Source organism: Mytilinidion resinicola (genome assembly GCF_010093595.1).
Source record: "Mytilinidion resinicola strain CBS 304.34 unplaced genomic scaffold BDZ99scaffold_14, whole genome shotgun sequence".
Classification (NCBI taxonomy): domain Eukaryota; kingdom Fungi; phylum Ascomycota; class Dothideomycetes; order Mytilinidiales; family Mytilinidiaceae; genus Mytilinidion; species Mytilinidion resinicola.
The window spans coordinates 1,130,283-1,152,162 of record NW_022985450.1 but is presented as its reverse complement, the minus strand read 5'-3'; the positions used below and the strand labels follow the sequence as shown (position 1 = coordinate 1,152,162).

The following is a 21,880-nucleotide window of genomic DNA, read 5'->3' as shown; positions in this document are numbered from 1 at the left end:
TCAAATTTGGGGAGCCGACCCTCCCGCCATCCCGTGCCTTGGCTTTACTGACAGCGGTGATGAAATCCTCTAGGGGGCGCTCACTTGTTACGCCACCCTCATGCATAGAGATCCCGTGTCCGTCCAAATCGCGTCCTTGCCTTCACTACGGGGTCTTCCGCAGCTACATCGCGTCCGCTCCAGCTACGATCACGACGTTCATGCCTTTATTTCTGTCCTTCATCAAACACTAATATGAAATATCTATGGGAGGAAGTGAAACGACATGCTATCAAGAAGGTTCGAAATCATCTTGCACATACGACGTTTACAATCATCCTGCCGTTGCCGCGGTATCTTAGACGCCTGACCACGTGAGGTTAAGCTGCACTTGTGTGAAAGTAAAGTTACAAAGAGGATGTAACCTCGAGTGTACTTGTCGGGATAGGAATACATAAAATATGAATGTAGCTCAAGAAAATGTTCCACTTCAGTTCGATAACAGTCCATCAATAAACATAATAAACATAAGCTGGTCAGGATTGCACTTCGAAGCCCAAAAGTGGCAATACAACTGTCCCGTCAAACCGCCATATTTTTGGTGTACTTTTGCCTTCTCTACCTCGCTCACATCAATTCTTGCAAGGACATCCCGCTCTGCATCCTGAAGTGTTTCCAGAAATCGCCCTGCCTGTTGCCTGTCCAATTCCTTCGGTGAAGCTTGAAGCTGACTTAGCTCTACTAATACCTGAAGCATATTTTTGATGTCGCCCTCAGATGGCTTCACGGCATTCGTCCCGCCTTTATCGCGTTGTGTTGACTGCAAGAAGTTTAGTTGGAGGTCGCTTCTGGTACTGTCGGACCTGATTCTGGTTGCATCAATAATGAAAGAGGTTGAGCTACCAACTGTCACGCCGGGTACTTGCGAGGTCCCAGCGTTCATGGGGATGAGGCCGACGTCGGCGGAGTTGGGTTGGCCGTTGCTGCGGCCATTGCAGTCGGTAGCTGACAATTCATCCCGTTCGCGGTGTACATCCTGTTCGCGGTGTGGAGTGCGTGGGCTCGCAGCTTTCATAGAGTCTTGTGCAAAATGCGCGCGCCCCCCCCCCTGTAGCCGAGAATTTTTTTCCCCGCTCAACACACCCAAAATCACAGGGATCACCCCCCTCCCCCCCCATTTCTCCACGAAACGTCAATTTCTATTCACTATTTTGATGCCATGGGGCAGCGCATTAGCCCTCACGTAGCCAACGAGATCCGTATACGCCTAGAACAAGATGAGAGCGTTAGATACATTAGCAAATGCACCAAAGTGAGCCGGAAAACTATCGCGAGAATGCGCCTCAACCTCGAACTCTGGGGGGAACTCTATGCTCCGCCCTCTATGAAGCTCGGCCGGCCAAGGACCCTTACGCCTACGCAAGAGGCGTTTGTTCTCTCTTACCTACAAGACCAACCTACTGCGTATCTTGATGAAGTACGCCAGGTAGTATTCGATGAGTTTGTCGTCGAGGCCTCTAAGTGGACGATTTATCGCGTTCTTGAGCGCAATCAGTAGTCTAGAAAGATCACTCAGCAGCGAGCTGCTCAGCAATCAGCTCTCCTCCGGGCTACATGGAGAGGACGCCAGTTGGAGTGGGCTATAGAGGACCTATGCTTTGTCGACGAGAGCGCCAGCAATAAGAGAACGGGCGATCGGAAACAGGGCTGGGCACCCCTTGGCCTTTCACCTATTAATTTTGTACCTCTCCAGAGGTCTAAGAGGTGGAGTATACTGCCGGCCCTAACGCACAAGGGTTACCTAGATGCACCCCTTATTTATCAGGGTGGAGTAAATCGTGATCTCTTCACAACTTGGCTAGAGTTCTCTGTTATTCCACAGCTAGATTTTGGGCCTGGACGCCAGCCACGGATTATTCTTAACAACGCATCTATCCACCATTCAAAGGAGGTAAAAGATCTATGCGAATTGCACGGCGTTGAGCTCTCCTACTTGCCGCCGTATTCGCCAGATATAAACCTAATTGAGAAGACCTTTAGCATGCTTAAGAGTTGGATGAAAAGGAACAACAAGCTGGCCACTAAGTTTAACAACTTTAGGGCCTTTTTGCAGTTCGCTCTAGGGCAGCTACGCCTTTGTAAGGTGGCTGTTAACTTTATTTAGCATGCTGGATATACAGGCTGTAGTAGTAAAGAAAGGGAGTAAGCTTGCGCACTTGTTTAAAGGTTTACATAATTAGTGAATTTCCGTGACACCTGCAGGTATTAATAGGACTACAAGGCATTAAAATATTAATAGGAACCGCCTAAAATCAACCAAAATATGCCCCCTATTCTTATAGCTACCCTGCTCGTCGCTTAATCTTAAACGCCCGTGAATCTGTTTAAAGCCGTTGAAGGTGCCCTTCTTTAAAACCCCAACTTATCCAGCTTTCTATAGTAATGCCGCTTTTATCCCTTAGATCGTCTATATAGTAGCCACGCTCTGCCATCTTATCTCTATACTTTAGAAACAGATTTTTATCCTTAGATAACTATCTACGCCGCCCAACTAACTAAATATTAAAGAACTCGCTTATTATATCCTCCGGATTATTATAGGTAGGTAATAACCTCTCGCTAGGGCTAAGGCTAGGGCTAGGGCTAGGGCTATAGCTATAGTATTGAGGTGGGTAGGGCGTCTGGTACGGCGGTGGAAACTAACTATAGGGCGGTGCCTGCCTATAGTAATACGGGTACTGCACTAGGGCAGGTGCTTATGGAATTTGGAACACTATAGTTGGCTGCGCAGCTGCTGGCTAAGAGGGCTGCACCTGCTGCGGCAGCGCGGGCGCCCCTCTCTCTCTCTTCTCTCTGGCCTTATTATTAGCTAGCCGTAGGACAATTCAATGCAACGGCTCATTAACTGTAGAGCTTCCACCACGGATTTCTAGGTTCTAAGCTTATAGAGAATCTCTATCAACTTTATAGTAATTCTGTAGAAGATCTAAGCCAGTAAACCAGCACGTATAGGTTTTATTGCCGCAGTTTATATTTATGCAGCTCTACTGCTGAGCAATAGTAATAATAAAGTTGCCAGTAGCCTCCTCTGCTGCTACTCTGTTACCTATAACTAAGGCCTGCATCTGTATAGCAGTACGCCGGCCAGTTTAAGGTGTAGATAGAGTAATAGATGAATAATAAGGTGTATATTAAGGACCGGGTGTCACCTAGGGGGTTCCTTCTGTGCTTGCATAGACAGTCTCGTCTAGCTGCACACGTATAATAGCTGTTAGATCCAGATAATATAGTCGCTTAGGCCATTTAGTTGACCAGCTCTTAATTAAGTCCTCCAGCTCTAACACCTGCCGTTCGCCCTTTACTTTAGAACTTATAACCTGGGCCTTTGGAAGCTTCTTATGTGACGCCCGGCCCCATATTATAACAATCTTGTACACCTGGCCTATGGGCAGTAGAGGGAAGCCAACAGTCTCCTCTCTAACCTATTCTGTGAAGGCTAGGAACAGTGAATTGCCAAGTAGACGAGTAGCAGAGCGGTTGGACTCTGGTTCTTTCTCTCCTTTAATCTGAACTTCCCATGCACTTCCAATCTCTACACTAGGTAGTAGAGGTGGCGATAAGGGCGTCACCTCTACCTGCCCGTTGCGTATAGCTTCTAGTTGCTGTAGGAATGCGTTTTCCTTATTGCTAATATGCACAAAATTGCTTTGGGTTTGTGGAAGTGGCGGAGAACTTGGGGCAGGCGGAGCAATAATCTTAGGTACAACTCGTGGAGCTTTCTGCTGCTTCTTCTCCTTCTCTTTACGCTGGCGTGCAGTAATTGCAGACTCTGCCGCCTTCTGGGAGGGCTTCCTAGCCCTCTTAGCATTCACTACTGGTGCTTTCCGGCGTCCTTTTTGGGCAGGAGGGGGTGGAGGGGGTGTAGCATCAGGATCCCCAGGCGGATCCCCGGGCGCACTTCGCTTTTGGTGGCGTGTATTTGTCATTGCAACCAAATAAAGGCTATACAATTGGCCTAATTAGGTATAGAGCATATTATAGAGGGCAGGGCAGTTACTTATTAAGGTATTTGACACGTATACGGCTGCGTGGTTGGGGGGGAAGGGGGTGTTCCCTTTGATTTTGGGTGTGTTGAGCGGGGAAAAAAAAAATATCGGCTACAGGGGGTGGGCGCGTGCATTTCGCAATCGACTCTATGAGAGCTAGGATCAGGCGATTGGCTCCATGATGGCGAACTATTTGGCGATTTGGAAAAGCCGGATGTGAAGGCGGTTTGTGAGTGCAGCTTCTCATAGGAACAGTCGCACCTGGCAGATCCGGTTTCGCTCAATGTCTGTAACTCGTCTCAGCCTTTGAAAACGGCAATGAAGCCTCCACTTACTGCCTGGCTACTGGACCCCGCGAGGGTCTGACTGCTAATCGAACCGAATTTGTTCGCGGCGGCTTGTATCCCTAAGCCTTGAGAACCGGCCTCATCTGTTTCTCTGAGTCTAATAGTTGATGCGGTTTCGAAATCAATATTCGATTCGTATCTTTCGCGAGGGTCGGTAGAACTAGGCCTGCAGGTAATCCATGCGATGATTTTCAGCAAGGGGGTAACAAGGAGGGATCCAGAAGTACTTGCAAAGAAATAATACTGCATGTATTAGTAGGTCGATTGAGATAGTTCTCCAAGACGCTCACCAAGTCATACGCCAATTCTATCTTTTGTAACCTGGACGGCAGACTCAAGAGAATGATCGCTAGATGTACTCGAAGCACCAGGGAGGTCAGTTGAAGTACTGCCCAGATGTGCTTTCTGTGGATGTGCTTTCCTTTGATTGGAGACCGCGCATCGCCAGCTCCCTGTATCAAGCCGATTAACCCTTTCAAAATCCGCAAGAGAATACAGGAAGATGATGCAGCATGGATTGCGATTGTTTGGTAAGTTGAAAAACGTTGAATCTCAGTGGATCCCCTGCAGAAAGATTAGTTCGGAATATGCATTCTTTGATGACCAACTCACTAGATGCGGAAGCTTCCAACAATTACCGCCGATGCAAAGGGTAGTGCTCCAATGACTATACTCAAAGGGTAAAGCTGATCAAAGATTTAATAAAGAAGCATAAGCTTGATAACGAGTTAGTATGTGTAAAGAGATAATGGGAGAATCCTAACCTCCAATGCAAGGAGACACTGCAATGCAATGTCTGTCAGGCTGGGCGTAACCAGCTCTATATATCACCATGTCGGTCCTCTCCGTGCCGCACTTCAGATCATCGTAGCTTCCGCCAGCTGCCAGCTGAAAGGAACTTTTCCAGCCAGCTGCGGCACCACTTCCTGTAGGCGATGTTCGACAGCGGTTCCTAAGATCCGCGCCTTTTTGAGTAGGTCTATGAAGGTGCGAAACTCAGCTGGGGAACATTACCGCGAACCGCACAGCCCTCCATGAACGGGCTGGCTCGCTTGCCAACGATGGATTGAAAAGCAGTCGAGGCCTTAGTGATGGCATCAAGAAACAGCCCGGAGCGTTCGACGTGTTGCGATAGTGGCGTTTCCTTCATGTTGCCGTTCAGAGCGGGGAAGGTGGATGGTCCAATCAGCCTGCAGCCCGCTTGGACCAGGCAAAATGGCGGCAGGACTTTGTCGGGACGCCTCGCTGGGCTTCGCTCCAACTCACCTCCTCCTCAACATGGATATCCTCAAATCTACCTTGGATAGCTTCTGCAATGCCTCTGATGATGATCTCCTGCAGCTACTCCACCTTGAACGCACCAAAGTATACGAGACAGCACAAAGGTTTCAGTTTTTGTTACTTTTGCCTGCGTCCCAATCCTCTGCCATAGCCACTGTCAATTCCAACAATATTCCATCTTTCCTCTCTCCCAACAGCTCTAGAGACACGTCGACTTCTTCCTTGGCCAGAGCCAGCGGCGCATCAGTCGTAAGTTGCAATGGCACCTCTCCACCTTCTCCCTGTCCCTCCTCAGACAGAGCCAGCAACGCATCAGCCGTTGGCGATGGCGTCTCTCCGCCTTCTCCGTCCTGTCCCTCCTTAGACAGAGCCAGCAATGGCACCTCTCCGCCTTCTCCGCCAAGTTCGTCCTCAGACAGAACCAGCAACGCGTCAGCTGTTGGCGATGGTGGAATCAAGTTAAAGTTACTCGAAACCTTGGATTCTCTCTACGACAAAGTTCAAGAATTTACATCTAGAGAGGTACAAGATGCAATTGGCCATCCACCGAGCGAACTACGAGACTATCGCCTTTTCGATATCGTCTATGGCACCAACATCCATGCTAACAGCGCTCAGGCTAAGTTTCGAGCTACCCTGGCCGAGAGAAGCTTTGCATTAGCATTTGAGGAATGGGAACTAACAAGATACGGGTGTCCTTCAAGAGTTCAAGCAATTACGAAAGACGTAAAGGAGGCACTCAAAAAAAAAAGCCTTGGGAAAAGATTCCTGAGGGAGCTCAGAATCTCCATCGGAATCTCCCCCGACGATTTAGATATGTTGTCGCGCGCCCTCAATCGCGGGATAAAACATCTTGTCATCGAACGTCTGCTCCTAGAGGCCATCACCGAAGCCGCACGTCTGCCCCTAGAAGCCATCACCGACGTTCACAAAGCCGAACGTCTGCTCCTAGAGGCCATTACCGATGGCAAGAGCATCGTTGGAATATCATCCCTTTCGCCGTTTGTATATCGTCAGTGGCACATGCTACGTTATGATGACATTCCAATTTTCATCCGAGAATTTCTAAGCTATCGCAAACTGCTAAAACTTGCCAAAGATGCGACGCCCTGGATGGAGGATGCCCAACTTCATTACGATAGTCAAATTAGTCGTAGCGCAAAACGAAAACGACAGCAGGAGGCGGCCTTTTCTGTTGGCTCCCAGACATTGGCGACTAATGTGCACACATCTTCATCGCAATATTCTGCTCCAATGGCTCATCGTACCACTCGCCGCAAGTTGATACCTGCCTCAGGTGGACCCTTAGGTGGACCCGAAAGTGCTTCCAGGTACCCAACCCGTCCACCTCCAAATTGCCGAGCTCTAACGCTGATCCTCCACATAGTGAATCAAACTCGCGACCCTTCACCGGCCCTTCGTCTACACTCCAAGCAGCCACCTGTTATAACCAGGAGAGCCAAGTATCACAAGTTAACTCATTTGGGCGTCTCATACCGGCAAATGGGCGTATATCATCCGGAGGTATATGCTTAAGAGCGGGAAACAGTGCGTGACATGGAATCCCTTCTATTAGTAACGCTAACGTCTTCCTCACAGGCGATTATCCTCAGCAGCCGCAGACTCAATAAGTTCAAGGTAAGTACGAAAGATACATTATAAATCACAGCTCTCGCTAATACCTCAAAGGCCATTATGGGGAATCGCAGTTCCAACTAGAGGACATCCCAAACAATTACCACGACGACACGATTGTACGGCTCCCCGACGTGCCAACCAACCCCTCCAATATCCCAAACAACTACCACGACAACACGATGGCTCCCCCACGTGCCAACCAACCCCTCCGATATCCCCTCGAACAAACCGAATAGCCTCTCATTATTTCATCCACGCTACATAGCTCACACTGTCGCTGATAAATGCTGGCTTCCCAGCGGCGCAGAAGATACCATGGCCCAAAGATCTGAGGAGTGTTTGTATTCGGTTCTGTATACGCTATCCTTCGTGATTCGAATGGGGATAACTATCTGATCACTTGCGACCCCTATATCTGATCTAGGTGGCCCAACCGCTTGGAAAATTCCTGAGCGCCCCGAGAGCTGGTATATTTAGATATGTATATCAGTGCAGGCTAAGAGAAACGTACATCTGGAGTTTGCTTTGTTACAAATTTTTCTCTCTGATTTTCCAGGGCAGAGACCTGCCCCTCTACTATACACTTCTGTAGGGTAATTGGTTGCGTCTTTATCAACATGTATTAGGAATTGCTCGAGATGCGATGGCATGGGTAGCGTAGGTAGATGGAGTTGGTGGGTTGCTTGTTTTGGTGGGCTCTGCGTAGATCTCTAGATAAACAGCATGTCAATAAAATGGGAGACAGCTGTAGGGTACAGTGCATTGCCTACCTGAGAGACGACACAAACTTTGCTGCAAAAGGGGGCGTTTTTAAGGCGCTGTCGAAGTTTGCATATCTTGGCGGAGGGGTAGGCATCTGGGGGACCATGTGACTGCCCCACCACACACCTCAGCTGGGCTCCAATTAATACGTCACGCGCCACTCTCCGTGTTTTGCCGGCTAGCGTAGTTCTGCGACTAAGCCACAGAGCCTCATCGAACGTCAACTCTCATGCCGTCCTTTTGAACGCTCGGAGCACACCGCTAGAGGCAAGAGATCATACAACCGCTTTGCCTGTCATGGGCAGCTGTGGACTTGTTCTCCGCAAGCATACTCGTGGCACCCGACAAGCCATTCAATTAGCCGACCACGGAAACGTACGTCGAACATTGGAGCCTTTTGCACTTCCCAACCATTCCATCTCCTATCCTACGATAAACCTCCCAGCAACCAACAATTTCCATCTGCTTTGAACCTCAACCTCAACCTCCTTTGCATTACGAAAATGTAGATACCCCGGAGAATTCGTACACCATCGCCGATTGGACTTGGACCCCCCTTTTTCAGGCCTGAAAAGTCGAGCTTTGTTACCAGGCCGCTTGTAGGGGAGATCTCGAGGAAGTCAAAAAGAAAGCTCTATGTCTCCTACATCATCCTCGTCCGGTATCCTCGCCGGAGAAGCCCCATCCGGCGTGGTCGTACCGATCGCTTTCCATAGCCATTCGCAAGCGGAATATCGAAATAGTGCGATTCTTGCTTGATGAGAACGTTGCAGATGGAAATCTTCCTGCTGAGCTTGCTGTACGTGGGCGAGCCTGGGAAGTGTTGGAACTGCTCTTTTAGTACGGATGGGATATAAACCAATCCAAGGGTCGGAACGAACCCCCTGTGTTGAGGTACGCTCTTTGTTCATTGCTAACATTTCATTCTAAGTTCGCTGACAGTTTCTAGCATATGTACCTCGGATAGAGAAATGGTTAAGTGGTTGCTCAACCATGGTGCCGATCCCAATACCCGTGTGGGATTACACCCCCACGTCTCGAGCCGTGTACTTGGCTCCTCTGGAAGTTATAGACTATTTGTTCTCTCGAGGAGCCGACGCTCGCTGTGGCCAACTCCTCCAATATGCTGTCCACAGGGACACACCCGATGCTCTAGATGTGGTTCGTCGGCTTGTGGAGCAAGGGGCACCAATCAATGAAGTCAAATATGAAAAGGAACCGGTGGTGTATTGGAAGCGTGAACCGTTTGGCCTGGGACGCCACTTCACCGAGCCGCGGAGTTAGGCAAGCCAGACATCGTCAAGTACTTGTTAGAGCAAGGAGCCGATCCTTTGAAGTTGGATAGTAGAGGGAAGACACCACGCTTCTGGGCAGAGAAGAAGGACCATTCGCAAGTAGCTAGCATTCTCAATGAAGCAGAAAATCGGCAATCCAACACACGACCTTGTCTATAGCTCCGAGTCCATACAGTTTCCTAAATTTCTCTCTAAGTTACCACTAGGTATCACCTAGTGCCGTCCCGAATTTCTCATTAAATCTATATAGCCCGTTTTTCTCGAGATCGTGCCATATCTTTACCGGCGGCTTGAGGATGGTGACCTTCTCGTCGCTACGGGTAATCGCTTACCTCGTTTTGCTCGGTAGCAGCTAGATGTATGTGGGCGGAGTTTAGAGTTTAGAGTTAGAGTTTGGTTGAAACTGGGCGCCCGGCAAATTCCGCCGCGCTGGCAACTCAACACCCTTAAAGGCACGTGTACCGAAATCAAAAGCCTGCGATGATTGGCCGACCTCGCGAATCTTAGCATCATCGCCGTGAATCTCCGCACCTGCACCTCCCACACCTCATCCTGCTCCAGCTCTATTTTAGCGTACCGAATATCGAGAAGTGACGCGCAAGCGGCGCGGGTAGTGCAGTCGGCATTGTCGGATATGATGCCGCCCATATCTCAGTAGAGAGTAGCAAGCTTTCTGGTCCCCCTAGATTTGCGCATTCTGAACGTGAAAGATTGTCAGCCACTTCAACCCCTTAGTGATTATCGGATGCCGGGACGGGTAGGTTGTCAAAGAGCTAGGACTTGAACACAATAGATTCAAAGGATCTGAAGTGCGGCACGGAGAGGACCGATAGAGCTGGTTACGCCCAGCTAGAGTAAGGACGCATGTTTGCCTTCTCGCCTGCATCTCCTGCATCTTCACCGCTTTCTGCCTTACATTCTCCTCTAAGGCTGCATCCTGTGCCAATCATCTAATCACATCCCACACATGGCCAATATCAACCCGTCGAGCCTGGACTGCTCCACAAAATATTCACCTCAACCCACGAGCCTCCCAGGCCAGAGTGGCAGTCGCATGAGTGTCAAATTTCTGATCGACCGCGACCTCAGTCAACCACCTCCCGCGTCACCCCATCGCTCACCTCCGCTTCCCCCTATTAGGCGCGCTACGTCACAGACTCCGTTGCCCGAGGAAAGTCCAGTCAAGAAACCCCCAAAATGGAGTCAAGAGGAGGACAATCTAATCATCGAGCTCCGAGGCACAGACATGAAATGGGAGGACATCGCAAAGCATTTTCCAGGACGATCAGCCATCGCATGCCGACTACGATACCAAAACTACCTCGAAAAGTGCGTAGTCTGGGACGAAGAGAAGAAAAACAAGTTGGCGAGACTCTATGCTCAGTAGGTCCACCCTCAACCACCACTCTTCAAATATGACGAGGCGCGTAACGCTGCAAACATGTGGTTATTTAGTCTACCACTTTCCTAACGCATCTCTCGCTCTCACGAGCACCTTTGAATTTTGGTCATCACCAGATGGCGTTCCACAGCGTCCAGAATTCATCTCCTCACACCCCCTTCACCCATTTTCTGAAACCCTCACTAACATCCTCCACAGATTCAAAGACGAGATGTGGCAAAAAGTGGCCTCGGAGATGCAGATTCCTCGGAGATCCGCCGAGAGCACGCACTGGCATCTGGGTGAGCAAGAAATGAGCGCCCGCGCCAACGCTCCCGTCTTCCTGCTCCATCCTTCTCCTCCTACTGGCCATCCCGCAACACCGTACTTCACGCCCACAAAGATTCCGCAGACGCCAACCCCTGGTCCGGGCCAACACCACCATCCGCATCCATCACACCCCCAGTCGCATCCGCAACCACCTCATCTCCAGCACCAACGCTCCGACAGCTGTCCAGCGCCCCGCTCGCGCCGCAATAGCTCCTTGAGCCGTCGCAGCTCCGACGGCTCGAGGTCGGGGTCCAGCCTGCCGCCACAATCAAGCCCACAGCTACCAGCGCTGCAACCGGTATCCGAGAGTGACCAGGCGAAGAGCATGGAGTTTGTGGAGTCGTACCTTAGGAAGAGGAGGAGGATTGAGATAATAGTGGGACGTGGATGTCACGAAAGAGGAGGAGGTGGACGCGAGGAAGGAGTGATGTGAGGGTTGGCTGGCTGGGTTCGGGAGTGGTTTGACTTGTGGTCTCGGGTGGATGTCATGACCTAGGACTTTCGATCCAGGCTGGTGTCTAACCTTCGAATTTATGCCATGTTGGCGGCGAACCCTCCGCTGAGACGGGCTATATATACACACGCAAAAAAATACAGAGTCATGCATCACTAATTCTCACGGTCCAGAACAGTAGAGGATCGCTGCTTGTCAAGTATTGAAGAGGGAATGACTACTTTCTGGAAAAAACCCAATCCAACTTCTCGTGCCTGGATCCCATTCTCGCCAGTGACTAGTCTACAAATAATAGTTTAACTTATAGCCGTTTATTTATCCTGATTGAGCCTGATCACTTGCAGAAGAATGCTTCCAAAGCTGTAATGCGCCAAACGTGCTGTTTTGGGATGTGCTGGTTTGGGCGGGCCCGTGCCTAGCTTCAGCGCACATCATCCTCCTTCGCTACTCTCCTACAGTCTCTCCGCCGTCCCTCCGCCACTAATGCCTGCGGTATTATCTCGGCCGCAGATACAAAGACAAGCGGTTGTTATTTGGAAGAGTACAGGAACACTACCGTGTTAGGAACTCGAACGATGCCTCCTTACAAAATGAAGCAAAGCTTGGTGAGGTCGCCGGCGCAAAAGTGGTCTGTCTCATGGAAATGCGATGACTGCTTTTCGCAGCCGAAGGACCCTGTTCGTCCTTCTTCTGTCGTACCGGAAACTGACTCGGGGTTCGGATCTGGGATCAGCAACGGGGAGAGGATGTTATATCAAGCAGTTACGCCCGACGCGGCCAACAGGTTCTTCAACTCGTTGCCTTACCGGCTCTCATTCATTCCATCCTTACCAGTTGCCCTCCATTATTTCTGGACGCACATGATTACGCCATAAACACAATCACACAGATCGCGACCGTCTACCCGTTTCAAAACTGGAATTGTTTCTAACATCAATAAATCTCTTCCAAAGGTACAGACAAGTCAACATGAGTCCCCTACGACACAAGCCATCGACGGTAGATCCGAATCTGAACACCGAGGAGGATCTGACAAAGCTTTGTGAGAAAGCTGCTGTAGAGGCAAGCGCCCTCCGTCAGCGTGAAATGTTTCGCAGGGCTTTGAAGGCTGAGGGAGATATGGAAGAGCTTTGTGAGGAAGCTGCCGAAGAGGCAAGCGCCCTCTGTCAGTGTGATAAGGTTGGCAGGGCTTTCGATCACTGTTATTTTGATTAATGAACATTTGAAGATTACAACATCCCGAAGTTGAGCAGCCTGCCGAGCCGCCTGTTCAATGCCCTAAACCGAGGATGAACTACAGTAAACACGAAGCGCAAGCGCGACACACTATAAATGTCTTCGGCTGGGCAATGAGGAAGTTCCCTTATACTACGCATATTTGCCGCAAATGGGACGCCGGCGGAAGCAGATTCCACAAGGCAGAAGTTCAACACACGTTTCAATCCTTTCCAGAATCTGGGGGCGCTGGTTTTGCACAGCGACCGGAACTTCAAACCGGAGGAAATGTGGTCACGAGGGCCAGGACACGCGAGCGCCCTGGAGTTGAGGCTCGTCGCGAGCACCCTGGAGTTGAAGCTCATCGCGAGCACCCCGGAGTTGAAGCTCGTCGCGAGCACCCTGAAGCTCATGAAGGAGTAGCTTGGATTTAGACAGAGGGTGTCCCGTTGGTCAGCTCCTTCACCGCAGAGGCCGTGGTGTCCTTCAGCGCGGGTGCGGGCTATAAGAGGACGGTGCAGATGCCGACTCAATCGTACCACTGCTCCGCTTCATCGCCGATCTTTCCGTTAATTAGTCGGGCGCGTGCAATCATTCGGCAGCGGTCCATAGTGAGCAATTTAAATATCAGCTTCCGGGTTCGCGCGTGGCAGGAGAGAAGAAGTACTAGGCACATCCCTTAGGAAGCATTCATGGACGGAGGGTCATGGGGAACTGCATAAAGCACGACCTCGCCTATGAAGCGTCGAAGGTCATGGCAGAGGGTAATGGGCTCAACACAAGCAGGGGTTATAGTATGCAGCCTCAGCATGGTCTTGGGCCTGTCATGAAGAGTGGTGGAGGGAATGACTCACCACAGTGATGACCTGCAGTTTCGAAGGATCTTCTTCCCTTGGTTTCTAGGGATCCAGTTTGCGAAATGATCCAAACGGGTTTGCTACTGTTGTTCCTGCAAGCGTTGGGTTAAGGTCTCTCCAGAAGGGAGCTGCGCTACATGTAGTCATGAGCGGTAATAGTTAAGTCGCTCTTGGTTTGCTCGACTTGATATCAGCTATATGCGGTTGCGTAGTATTTTATAGGAACGTGTACACGAATGGATAGGAATAAATATGCAATGTCAGGAGCAAAAGTTAAGGAAGGGGACGCTACGATGGTCGCAAGCTTAGGAGGCTGAACCGGAATAATGTCAACGCGCCTCGGCCCGAACCCTATGCCAAAAAGGTTGAGAGCGCGGGGATTGTGCGATCGAGAGAATTATGCGATCGAGAGAATTATGCAATCGAGAGAATCGTGCGATCGGGAGGATCTTGCCAGCGGGAGGATCGTGCCAGCGGGAGGATCGTGCCAGCGGGAGGATCGTGCCAGCGGGAGGATCTGCACAGCGGAACAGCGGGAGGATCTGAACAGCGGGAGGATCTGCACAAGGTGGTGGCCGTGCACGAGGTGGGGCAGACTTTCATGATAAGCATCTTTATCCCACTCCGCAATAAAATCCACTGTCACGCAACCTCCCGCACAAAGCACTCGCACGCTGCACGCCCGCGGTGGACGCATTCAGCTAGTCTTCTACCGCCCTCACTGCCACAATGGCGTTCGAATCCGTCGTTCAGGCGTTGCATCCAGTCAAGGTGGTTGTTTGGGGTGAACAGGCAATGGCCTTTCTCGGAGCGGTGACACTACTTAATGTATGTCTTCTCCTATGCTTGCCAATAATTATACTAACAAATATAACCTATGGCTATATGCTGATCCCTTCTGAGTCTGATTTCGACCTCGCCGCACGGAAGTTGGTTGAGGCAGGTTTTCGCCCCGCCCCATGGTCCTACGGTATAATCGATCCATAACTCCTTCCAGATGACGAGATAACTCGACGGATTAATCCTATGAAAATTCCTGGATACCGGATGCTAGATAACAATTCCGTGCGGTTCCAATTTCCAGCAGGGCTGTTTGGACCCGAAAGAGTTGTATTGCTTCGAAGCACATATATCGGCCTTAGCCCCCCCAACAATCTATCATCTATGCAGAGATTCCATTGCCACGAGATCTTCTATTATCCTAATAACGTCTATTATCCTAATAACGTCTATTATCCTAATAACGCTCTCCTCCTAGAGAGCTTTATCAGGACTCTCCTCCAGGATTCTCCAGGCTTCTGGCGCGACTTATTGGAGGCCTGGTCTATATCCTACATATATGGCATACTGATGGTTGAAGACACGGTGCTTAATTCTTGCGAACGAGATAGTATCAGATTATGGTTCAACGAAAAGATTCGCCGGGGAAAGAGTGGTCTCGACAGAACTACGGTCAGCAAGAGAGTGGGTAAGGGCCAAACCCTTACCAAGTAAGCCCTTCAGAAGCTCAAACCCCGTATACCTGAAGATAGCCTTCGACAAAGCTTAAAGAGTTGATGCCTGCAATGCACCTTATCGCCTGCCCCTGGGTTCCAAGACGCGTAGCGAGCAATTTAGCCATTCTGTGGTGGCTATCACGGCCACTAGAATTACATCAGCTGCAGGATAGATAGTAAATGTACCCAATTCTCACTTCGGCTCTGTTTAAGAGCAAAATGTATCAGGGCCTGCGGGCGACATTAGCCTGTGAGCGTATAAGTAGCTGGCAGTTGGGAATCGAGATCGAGTCTCAATTCACACTCTTTTGTGGCGCTGTTGGTAAAGCCAGCTGCCCGGCCTCACACTTTGAGAATCAAAAACGGTCTCTAGCGGGTTTCTGGTTCAATCGAGCGCGTCTTCGCCGCCGCAGAGCATCTGCAACGACGACGGGTACGACGATGCCGGGAACGCCTACCGTAAGGCATGACAAGGCGTAATAAAGGCGCGCACGAAGAGAGCGACGGCGACAGGCAACATAAGGGCGAGCACTACAGCGGGCACGATAATAGGGACGGTCACCCCAAGCATGACAAGTGCAGCCTACCGACACAACACCAGCCTATTGCGCTGAAAATGCGACAAGACTTATTGTCATTTACTGTCTATCAACCTCGCAAAGCCCACGCGAGCCTGCTCAAACCGATCCAAGGTGAGACCGCATGCCACAACCCCATCTTCCACAACCTGCGCTTCGGTCATCCGCGCCACTGGGGCCCTCCATGGCTCTGGTGTTCTCGCATCCGCGCCTCTGGGCCCATAGCTCTGCGTCTGCAAGCTGTGTTCCGCTCATCCGCGCCATCTTAGCCTTTGGCTCTGGCACATCTGCTCTGGCGCAGCACTCCCGCACCTCCGACCTCGTTTTCCCTGAGCCGCAGCGGCTTCCTCAGCACGCTTCGCTCGTGCTTCGATATCCTTATAGCTCATCACCTTTGCCTTCCCTAGTACTACTGACTTGGTCGATCGGCGAACTTTGGCTTCGTTGTTCATCTTGGCTAGGAGTCGAATGTGGTCCTGCTGGAGGGTACGTTCGGCAAAGGATATTTGGGCGGCATTGTCGAGCTTCTGTACGAGCCTCTGTTGGCGCTGTTTGCTTGTCTCATCATGAGGGTCCTGTTTGATTAGACTAAGTAACGACGTAAGAGTCACAGATGGCTCTATGGCTCCCACCCGTGCGCTCACAGACCACATCAGCCTTATCGCCGTGCTCGACAACGGGATTCGGAGGGTTTCCAGCGGATTCTCCCCCTGGAAGATCTCGAGGAAACAGGCTATCAAAGGCAGTAGCCGTCGTCGGGAAGGACCCGGTCACGATCATTGGCAACAATCACCGCAAAAAAGCCAGGACGATCCTCGTCAAGCTCTTGTCCATTTCCCTCGAAGTCTTCCTGCTGTGCGCCATCGGCACCACCCTGGATGCGCTCAGCAAACTACGCTGGAACCTGCGCGGCAAACGGGCACGCGCTACGACTACCGATATCTACGCCAATGCTGTCTCTAATTGGTGGTGCACCGTGGCCAAGCCAGAGGGCCTGGCTCAGGCGATCAAGCACTACGCCGCTCGGCTCCCTGACACAGCTGCACCGCCAGACCGGCCAGAGAGCCTGGACCAGGAGACGGAACGCCACGACGATCTACCCATGGGGCGATGCCGCAGGGAGGGGTGTCTCTGACAATGCCCCTGCACGACCTGCTGGATTTTCTAAAGGAAAAATACACGGACGCACCGGTGCAGATCAACTGTCCATTCGACGACTGCTCTCCACCCTCTATCGAATTTGGACCGGCGGAAGTTGCTAGCGTCCACGACAAGGAGGAAATGCTCGTCCTTGAGATGCCGCCCCGTCTCCACGTTTTCCGTCTTGACGTTGCTGTACATCTCGCCGCCCACCCGCACCGCGCCGTTCTCGCTGTGCACCCTGACCACTACGCCGCAGAGCTTCCGCATCTGCGGCAGGCCCTCTTGAAGAGAGGAAAACTGGCCCATCCCGACCTCCCAGTCTCCGAGTATTATTGGGTTGGTGGACGGGAACTGGCGTACCAATTATTGATGCTCTTGCAAGGGGGGAGGGGTGTGTGGGGAATGGGGGTTTGAGATGAGACTTACCTTGTCTTGGATCAGCTGCTGAAGCGCCGTGTCATCCCGCGCCACGTCATTCGCGACTGGCGTCTTTCTGTCCATGCCAGGACGTGGAAGCTAACCTTATTAACAGAGTCTCAATAGCCGCCGCTGCAGGTCTGTGGCCCCGAAGTGACTTGGTTCGGAAGTTTTAGACACGGTTTTACCATAGTGAGACGGGCACCTGAAGCCGACCAACATTGGCCTCATCGGCAGGCCGCTCCGCTCCGTCCTACTGGACGTCGGCACATCCAGGCACATGCAGACAGGTGGGTCGTTACGGCTCGAGCCGGGCACGGCCGGCAAGATCGGAGCTAGAGGACTACGACCACTCCATCGACATCTGGGCCATGGGCATCATCTTGTTCGAGCTGACGTACAACTACCACCCGTGGAAGTTCTCCGTCAACCCCGTAGCGCGACGCCAAGGACAACGAGAAGCTGCGCCCGTCCTTCCGGAAGAGCTATCAGAATGCCATTCATAAATGGCCAGGGATTATAAGAGTGCGCGCGTCGTCGGCCAGAGGCTACATACATCGTGAGTGTTCCATATTGCAAGGCTTCAATGGCTTCTGGTGGCAGATTGGCTGATCCAAAACCCCGTCGCAGTTAACCGTCTCTTTATTGAGATGGTGAGATACCAGTGGGCAGCAAATAATCATGCGCAGCGCAGCGCCTGGACATCGACGAAGTTCTCCAGCACCCAGCTTAGGGCCCTTGCTACCCGAATCTCCGCAGGCGAAGAGACGACGATTGGAGTATGGCCTTAAAGATGGGGAGTGTAAGTAAGCGTCGTTTGGAAGGCCACCTGGCTGGCATGTCATGGTTGTGCAAGAGAGAGACTAGTAGCACTAGCGTAGATAGAATACCGTATCCAGTGGGCCAGTGCTTGTAGCAATTGAATTTTCGTTTCTCTTTGTAATGATGCCGCTGCCCTGTGTTCTGTCGTTTCCAGCTGTGGCCAGGCCTAGGGTTCGTGCCACCTCCTTGTCGTGCCCCACATAGTTCTTAGATCACGTGATGACGCTCCCTCGCCGCGCCCGTGCTGACTCGTGGATTTCCGACTTTATTTGAAGGCTCACCTCCCCACCTTTCCCACCTCCACCCAAAACAGCCCGGCAAAAACGGCCAACTCGTGTCGTCCCTGCACACAGCCATCACTGGTCATGACATCGCGGCCAGACAGCCCATCCACTACCACGGCCAGCCAAGATCTGCCCATCGTAAGCCTGCATTCTTTTGATCCAGTTTCGCATTGCGGCCCACTGGCTAACAGCAGCGCGAACTTGCAGGACTTCCTCGACATTGTTGGCACTCAAGGTGCCTTCCTCGTTCCCCGCGCGGGCACACCGGTAGCCCAGGAAGCCTACGATGACCAATTCGTTGCTGCACTTGAACTGCACCTTGATGCGGTTTTGACAGAACAGATATGCAGACGTGTCATGTACCATGACGCCGCCGACGACTGGCCCATAGGGCGCACGCCACCAGAGGTTAAAGAGAAGCGCAAGGCCGAGCTGAAGGCGCTGGAAGAGCTCGAGGGGGCCACCTCTGACGATGGCAGCGACAACGACGACGACAAAGACAAAGGCGGTAATGATATTGGCGCCAGAGTCGAGCCGGGGAAAACAGTGGCAGCACCAGACCGGCCACGGAGGCCACGGAGGCCACGCCAAGCAGGCCGGTTTCCGACACCACCGCTGTCCGCCGAAAGCCCTCTGACCGCACCGCACAGGAGGAAGCGGCGGAGGATATCCGAGGAAGATGACGAGGAGAAGGAGCGCCCCGTTTAGAAGCACGTCAGCTCTGCGAAAGAAGTCTCAGCCGAAGAAGTCTCAGCCACTGCAGAAGATGCTGTGCCCAACACATCGCAGCAGAAGGGCCGGAAGCGGCGACGGGCTCTCGACGTGGGCGATGAAGAGGAAGGGGACAAGGAGCGCCCAACTAAGGTTCGAATTACCACCACTCGCCCCAGCAGCATATGGCTGCAAAGACTTCGACCACGACCACGGCCAAGACGACCAGCTGGCTGACGATGCCACGATTTCTGCACTACGGCGGCTAGGCTAGCCGCTCACGCGCTTATGGCACTGCGCCACGCCGCTCTTGCGTACCTGGCGTCTTCATCGCCGATGTCAACGAGACGCCAAAAGGCATTGCTCCCACAGTAGGGACTGTTCGCTCAACTCGAGGACTCAAAACCGAGGCTTGTTCGGACTCTTGGGGCCGAGCTTGACTGGAAGCATTTCAGAGTGGCCAGTGCCGGTGAGGTCACGGAGTGTGTAACGGCACATGGGATGGCAACCGAGGAGGGCCGATAAATGTAAGATAGAGAGAGGGGTTGAGATTCCAGGCGTCTTTGTTAACGTTTTGAGGCGAGAAGGTTCATAAGGCTAGCTGTATCACTCAATTGCTTCCCCAGTTGTGCCCCAACATCCTCAAAATGCTCGCACATCACAACACCAGCCAACTCCAGCCCTTGTAATACATTGCCCGACGCGACAAGGACGAAGGCGCTCGACGCGGGATACCAGCGTAGCAAGCCATGTTGGTTCTTATCCCCCAGATCAACCCAGACATGCGGTTCTTCGTTGTTTGGGACTGGGCCTGGCAGGCGCCATCCGAGGTATTCGACTGTGTTGGCCTTTATGGACGAATCCATATACGCTCGTAATCGAGTGCAGGTGGGACATAGCGAGTTTGTGATAGTCTCTTGGGAATCGGTATAGTTGCCATCGTGCTCATTGGTGTTTCGATCTTGGCCAAGGTGCTTATCGTCTGAGGCAATTTTGCGTTGTTGAGCCTGGTGAAGTGCCTCTAGTCGCTTGCTGGATCTTTTTTTCTGAAGAGGAAGAGTGCTTCTTCTATTGTTCTGACGTGGCGAGGTTTTGGTTGGAGCCATGGTGAGCTGTATTGGCGGGAGAGTAGAATGAAGATTCAGTTTGACATGGATCCTCAGGGCAGACGGCAAGCTTATATCTGGGTACTAAGGAGACGGAGTTACGCAGTATTGTCCCGCCATCCCCACAAAGATGTCTTAGCTGCAACTGAAAAACCCTTAAGTCTGCCTAGTATTGCGGTAATATCTACCTAAGCGGCTGAGGATGGGTAGCCCCCGACGCCAATATCTTATGCTCCATGGCTTGGATTGTCGACCTTTCTATGCGTGTTGGCGCAGTCTATCCAGGCAGCCAGTCACCTCGTCGCGATGCTGATCCGGCACGCCCTTCTCCCGTCCTGAGCCACCTTCACCCTCAAGAGTCACTTCTCCTCCCGTCCTGAGCCACCTCTTCACCATCATGAGCCACCCCCTTAGAACCTTATCCGGATGGACCCGCAGGGTGGTAGACACTCGGATAGTAGGCCGGCACCCACAACCCAAGCGTAAGGCAGATCTGGAAGCCAGGCAGAACGGTCCGCATTTGACAATCCATGGATGAACGGCGAGGCAGATTCAAAATGAGCCTCTCGACCCGGCCTGACGATGGGATAGGCTGACTGTAGCAAGATCAGTGGATCTATGTGCAAGGAGCACGCATGGAAGAGGAATCACTTGGCTGCAAAAGGCCCCCTGAAGTTACTAAGCCATACGGGCAGGAACCGGCTTACACAGCCCTGGACAACCTGGCCGACCTCAGTCTCATAGGGCTCAGTCTCATGGGGCTTTGGCATTACGAGAGGCCGCCAGAAGGGATAGTCAGCCAGTTTGTATGGAGGAAGAAGTATATAAGGAGACTGGCCTGGAGTCTTCAGTCTCCTTGCATCACACTTCAGTCCTCACACTTCACCACCTCCTTCAACTGCTCCTACTTTACAGCACATTCACAGACACCAATCAGCCTTCAGACCACCCACACCTTCTATCGACGACCTTCCACCTCTATAATGTCTACCCAGGATCTGATCCGAACTCGCCTTACCATCCTCTTCCTCACTAGTGGTTGACAGTCCAGCCTAAGCATGTCAGCCATTATTAAACATACCTAAGTACCATGCAGAGGAACTCCAAGGGTCAGAGCATGCCGGTCTGAGGAACGAAAAGAGTGTAGATATTATCCGCTAAAGGCGTTTTCGGGTAACCTTAACTTGAAATTTGTAGTATACTTGTCTTTCTCCATTTTTCCTCTTCTACAGTCTTAAGATTTTTCCCCTTCTATTACAATGGGCAGTTATGGAGATACTAAGCCCTTGCGCCCTATATAGACTTAAAAAAAATAGCAAAAGAAAATTCAAATTCACTTTTATGATTAAAATGTAGCTTATAAGTGGACTTGAATTCCCACGGTTTATGAAAATATCTAAACTCTCTTGAAATAGAATTTACGATATCGCGGTAAAAACTGAAGTAGCTTGACTAGGGCCTTATGCTCGTTCTCTATCGCCCATTAGACCGGTGTCCATTGCTAGTTGTCCTTTGAGTTGGCGTTGACCTTGCCCGTGTTATGCAAGAGCTCGACTACATCGTTCCACTCGCGTCCGTGTTCTGTCGCCCATGAGAGCGGCGTATATTGGAGAATGCTATCTATCGAGTTGACGTCGACCTTGCCTGTCTCGAGCAACAGCTCAACTACAGCCTTGTGCCTAGACTGTGCAGCATACCAGAGCGGCGTCCGTTGGTATTTATCCTTTAAGTCGGCGTC

At 51.5% G+C, this 21,880-nt stretch overlaps 10 protein-coding genes across 10 annotated transcripts; 6 read left to right on the top strand and 4 right to left on the bottom strand.

Annotated features, from left to right (window-relative positions):
• Positions 1 to 469: 469 nt before the first annotated feature.
• Positions 470 to 1,054, bottom strand: BDZ99DRAFT_573315 (uncharacterized protein; the record flags this gene model as incomplete). The annotated part of the gene is made up of 1 exon (XM_033728283.1): positions 470 to 1,054. One exon carries the CDS (start codon positions 1,052 to 1,054, stop codon positions 470 to 472), a length of 585 nt encoding a protein of 194 aa, XP_033574469.1.
• A 2,134-nt stretch (positions 1,055 to 3,188) lies between these two features.
• Positions 3,189 to 4,621, bottom strand: BDZ99DRAFT_478970 (uncharacterized protein; the record flags this gene model as incomplete). The annotated part of the gene is made up of 4 exons (XM_033722203.1): positions 3,189 to 3,461; positions 3,615 to 3,994; positions 4,216 to 4,312; positions 4,361 to 4,621. 4 exons carry the CDS (start codon positions 4,619 to 4,621, stop codon positions 3,189 to 3,191), a joined length of 1,011 nt encoding a protein of 336 aa, XP_033574468.1.
• Positions 4,622 to 6,695: 2,074 nt separating this feature from the next.
• BDZ99DRAFT_80815 (uncharacterized protein) lies at positions 6,696 to 7,646 on the top strand. Its single transcript, XM_033728918.1, has 4 exons — positions 6,696 to 6,984; positions 7,041 to 7,201; positions 7,253 to 7,291; positions 7,343 to 7,646. Exons 1-3 carry the CDS (start codon positions 6,767 to 6,769, stop codon positions 7,282 to 7,284), a joined length of 411 nt encoding a protein of 136 aa, XP_033574467.1. The 5' UTR covers positions 6,696 to 6,766; the 3' UTR covers positions 7,285 to 7,291; positions 7,343 to 7,646.
• Positions 7,647 to 8,610: 964 nt separating this feature from the next.
• BDZ99DRAFT_537164 (uncharacterized protein) lies at positions 8,611 to 9,822 on the top strand. The gene is made up of 2 exons (XM_033726608.1): positions 8,611 to 8,947; positions 9,003 to 9,822. Exon 2 carries the CDS (start codon positions 9,047 to 9,049, stop codon positions 9,335 to 9,337), a length of 291 nt encoding a protein of 96 aa, XP_033574466.1. The 5' UTR covers positions 8,611 to 8,947; positions 9,003 to 9,046; the 3' UTR covers positions 9,338 to 9,822.
• Positions 9,823 to 10,402: 580 nt separating this feature from the next.
• BDZ99DRAFT_447905 (uncharacterized protein) lies at positions 10,403 to 11,656 on the top strand (the record flags this gene model as incomplete). The annotated part of the gene is made up of 2 exons (XM_033718034.1): positions 10,403 to 10,731; positions 10,949 to 11,656. The coding sequence occupies 2 exons, from the start codon at positions 10,403 to 10,405 to the stop codon at positions 11,490 to 11,492; spliced, it is 873 nt and encodes a 290-aa protein (XP_033574465.1). The 3' UTR covers positions 11,493 to 11,656.
• Positions 11,657 to 12,482: 826 nt separating this feature from the next.
• Positions 12,483 to 13,162, top strand: BDZ99DRAFT_523114 (uncharacterized protein; the record flags this gene model as incomplete). The annotated part of the gene is made up of 2 exons (XM_033725775.1): positions 12,483 to 12,678; positions 12,759 to 13,162. The coding sequence occupies 2 exons, from the start codon at positions 12,483 to 12,485 to the stop codon at positions 13,160 to 13,162; spliced, it is 600 nt and encodes a 199-aa protein (XP_033574464.1).
• Positions 13,163 to 14,380: 1,218 nt separating this feature from the next.
• On the top strand, positions 14,381 to 15,352 carry BDZ99DRAFT_510328 (uncharacterized protein; the record flags this gene model as incomplete). The annotated part of the gene is made up of 3 exons (XM_033724465.1): positions 14,381 to 14,413; positions 14,489 to 14,528; positions 14,583 to 15,352. 3 exons carry the CDS (start codon positions 14,381 to 14,383, stop codon positions 15,077 to 15,079), a joined length of 570 nt encoding a protein of 189 aa, XP_033574463.1. The 3' UTR covers positions 15,080 to 15,352.
• A 369-nt stretch (positions 15,353 to 15,721) lies between these two features.
• BDZ99DRAFT_465360 (uncharacterized protein) lies at positions 15,722 to 16,480 on the bottom strand. The gene has a single exon (XM_033720526.1). The coding sequence runs from the start codon at positions 16,310 to 16,312 to the stop codon at positions 15,911 to 15,913; it is 402 nt and encodes a 133-aa protein (XP_033574462.1). The 5' UTR covers positions 16,313 to 16,480; the 3' UTR covers positions 15,722 to 15,910.
• Positions 16,481 to 18,294: 1,814 nt separating this feature from the next.
• On the top strand, positions 18,295 to 19,318 carry BDZ99DRAFT_80757 (uncharacterized protein). Its single transcript, XM_033728915.1, has 2 exons — positions 18,295 to 18,463; positions 18,533 to 19,318. The coding sequence occupies exons 1-2, from the start codon at positions 18,407 to 18,409 to the stop codon at positions 19,031 to 19,033; spliced, it is 558 nt and encodes a 185-aa protein (XP_033574461.1). The 5' UTR covers positions 18,295 to 18,406; the 3' UTR covers positions 19,034 to 19,318.
• On the bottom strand, positions 19,319 to 20,260 carry BDZ99DRAFT_80758 (uncharacterized protein). Its single transcript, XM_033728916.1, has one exon. It carries the CDS (start codon positions 20,140 to 20,142, stop codon positions 19,603 to 19,605), a length of 540 nt encoding a protein of 179 aa, XP_033574460.1. The 5' UTR covers positions 20,143 to 20,260; the 3' UTR covers positions 19,319 to 19,602.
• Between the last annotated feature and the right edge of the window lie 1,620 nt (positions 20,261 to 21,880).

What these genes read in the sequence shown, in the direction of transcription:
- BDZ99DRAFT_80815 (XM_033728918.1), top strand. Translation starts at nt 6,767, where the DNA reads ATGGAGGATGCCCAACTTCATTACGATAGTCAAATTAGTCGTAGCGCA. An exon ending in GGACCCGAAAGTGCTTCCAG is followed by an intron (nt 6,985 to 7,040) that starts GTACCCAACCCG and finishes TCCTCCACATAG; the next exon opens with TGAATCAAACTCGCGACCCT. An exon ending in ATGCTTAAGAGCGGGAAACA is followed by an intron (nt 7,202 to 7,252) that starts GTGCGTGACATG and finishes TCTTCCTCACAG; the next exon opens with GCGATTATCCTCAGCAGCCG.
- BDZ99DRAFT_537164 (XM_033726608.1), top strand. Translation starts at nt 9,047, where the DNA reads ATGGTGCCGATCCCAATACCCGTGTGGGATTACACCCCCACGTCTCGA.
- BDZ99DRAFT_465360 (XM_033720526.1), bottom strand. Translation starts at nt 16,312, where the DNA reads ATGTGGTCTGTGAGCGCACGGGTGGGAGCCATAGAGCCATCTGTGACT.
- BDZ99DRAFT_80757 (XM_033728915.1), top strand. Translation starts at nt 18,407, where the DNA reads ATGACATCGCGGCCAGACAGCCCATCCACTACCACGGCCAGCCAAGAT. An exon ending in CCAGCCAAGATCTGCCCATC is followed by an intron (nt 18,464 to 18,532) that starts GTAAGCCTGCAT and finishes GCGAACTTGCAG; the next exon opens with GACTTCCTCGACATTGTTGG.
- BDZ99DRAFT_80758 (XM_033728916.1), bottom strand. Translation starts at nt 20,142, where the DNA reads ATGGCTCCAACCAAAACCTCGCCACGTCAGAACAATAGAAGAAGCACT.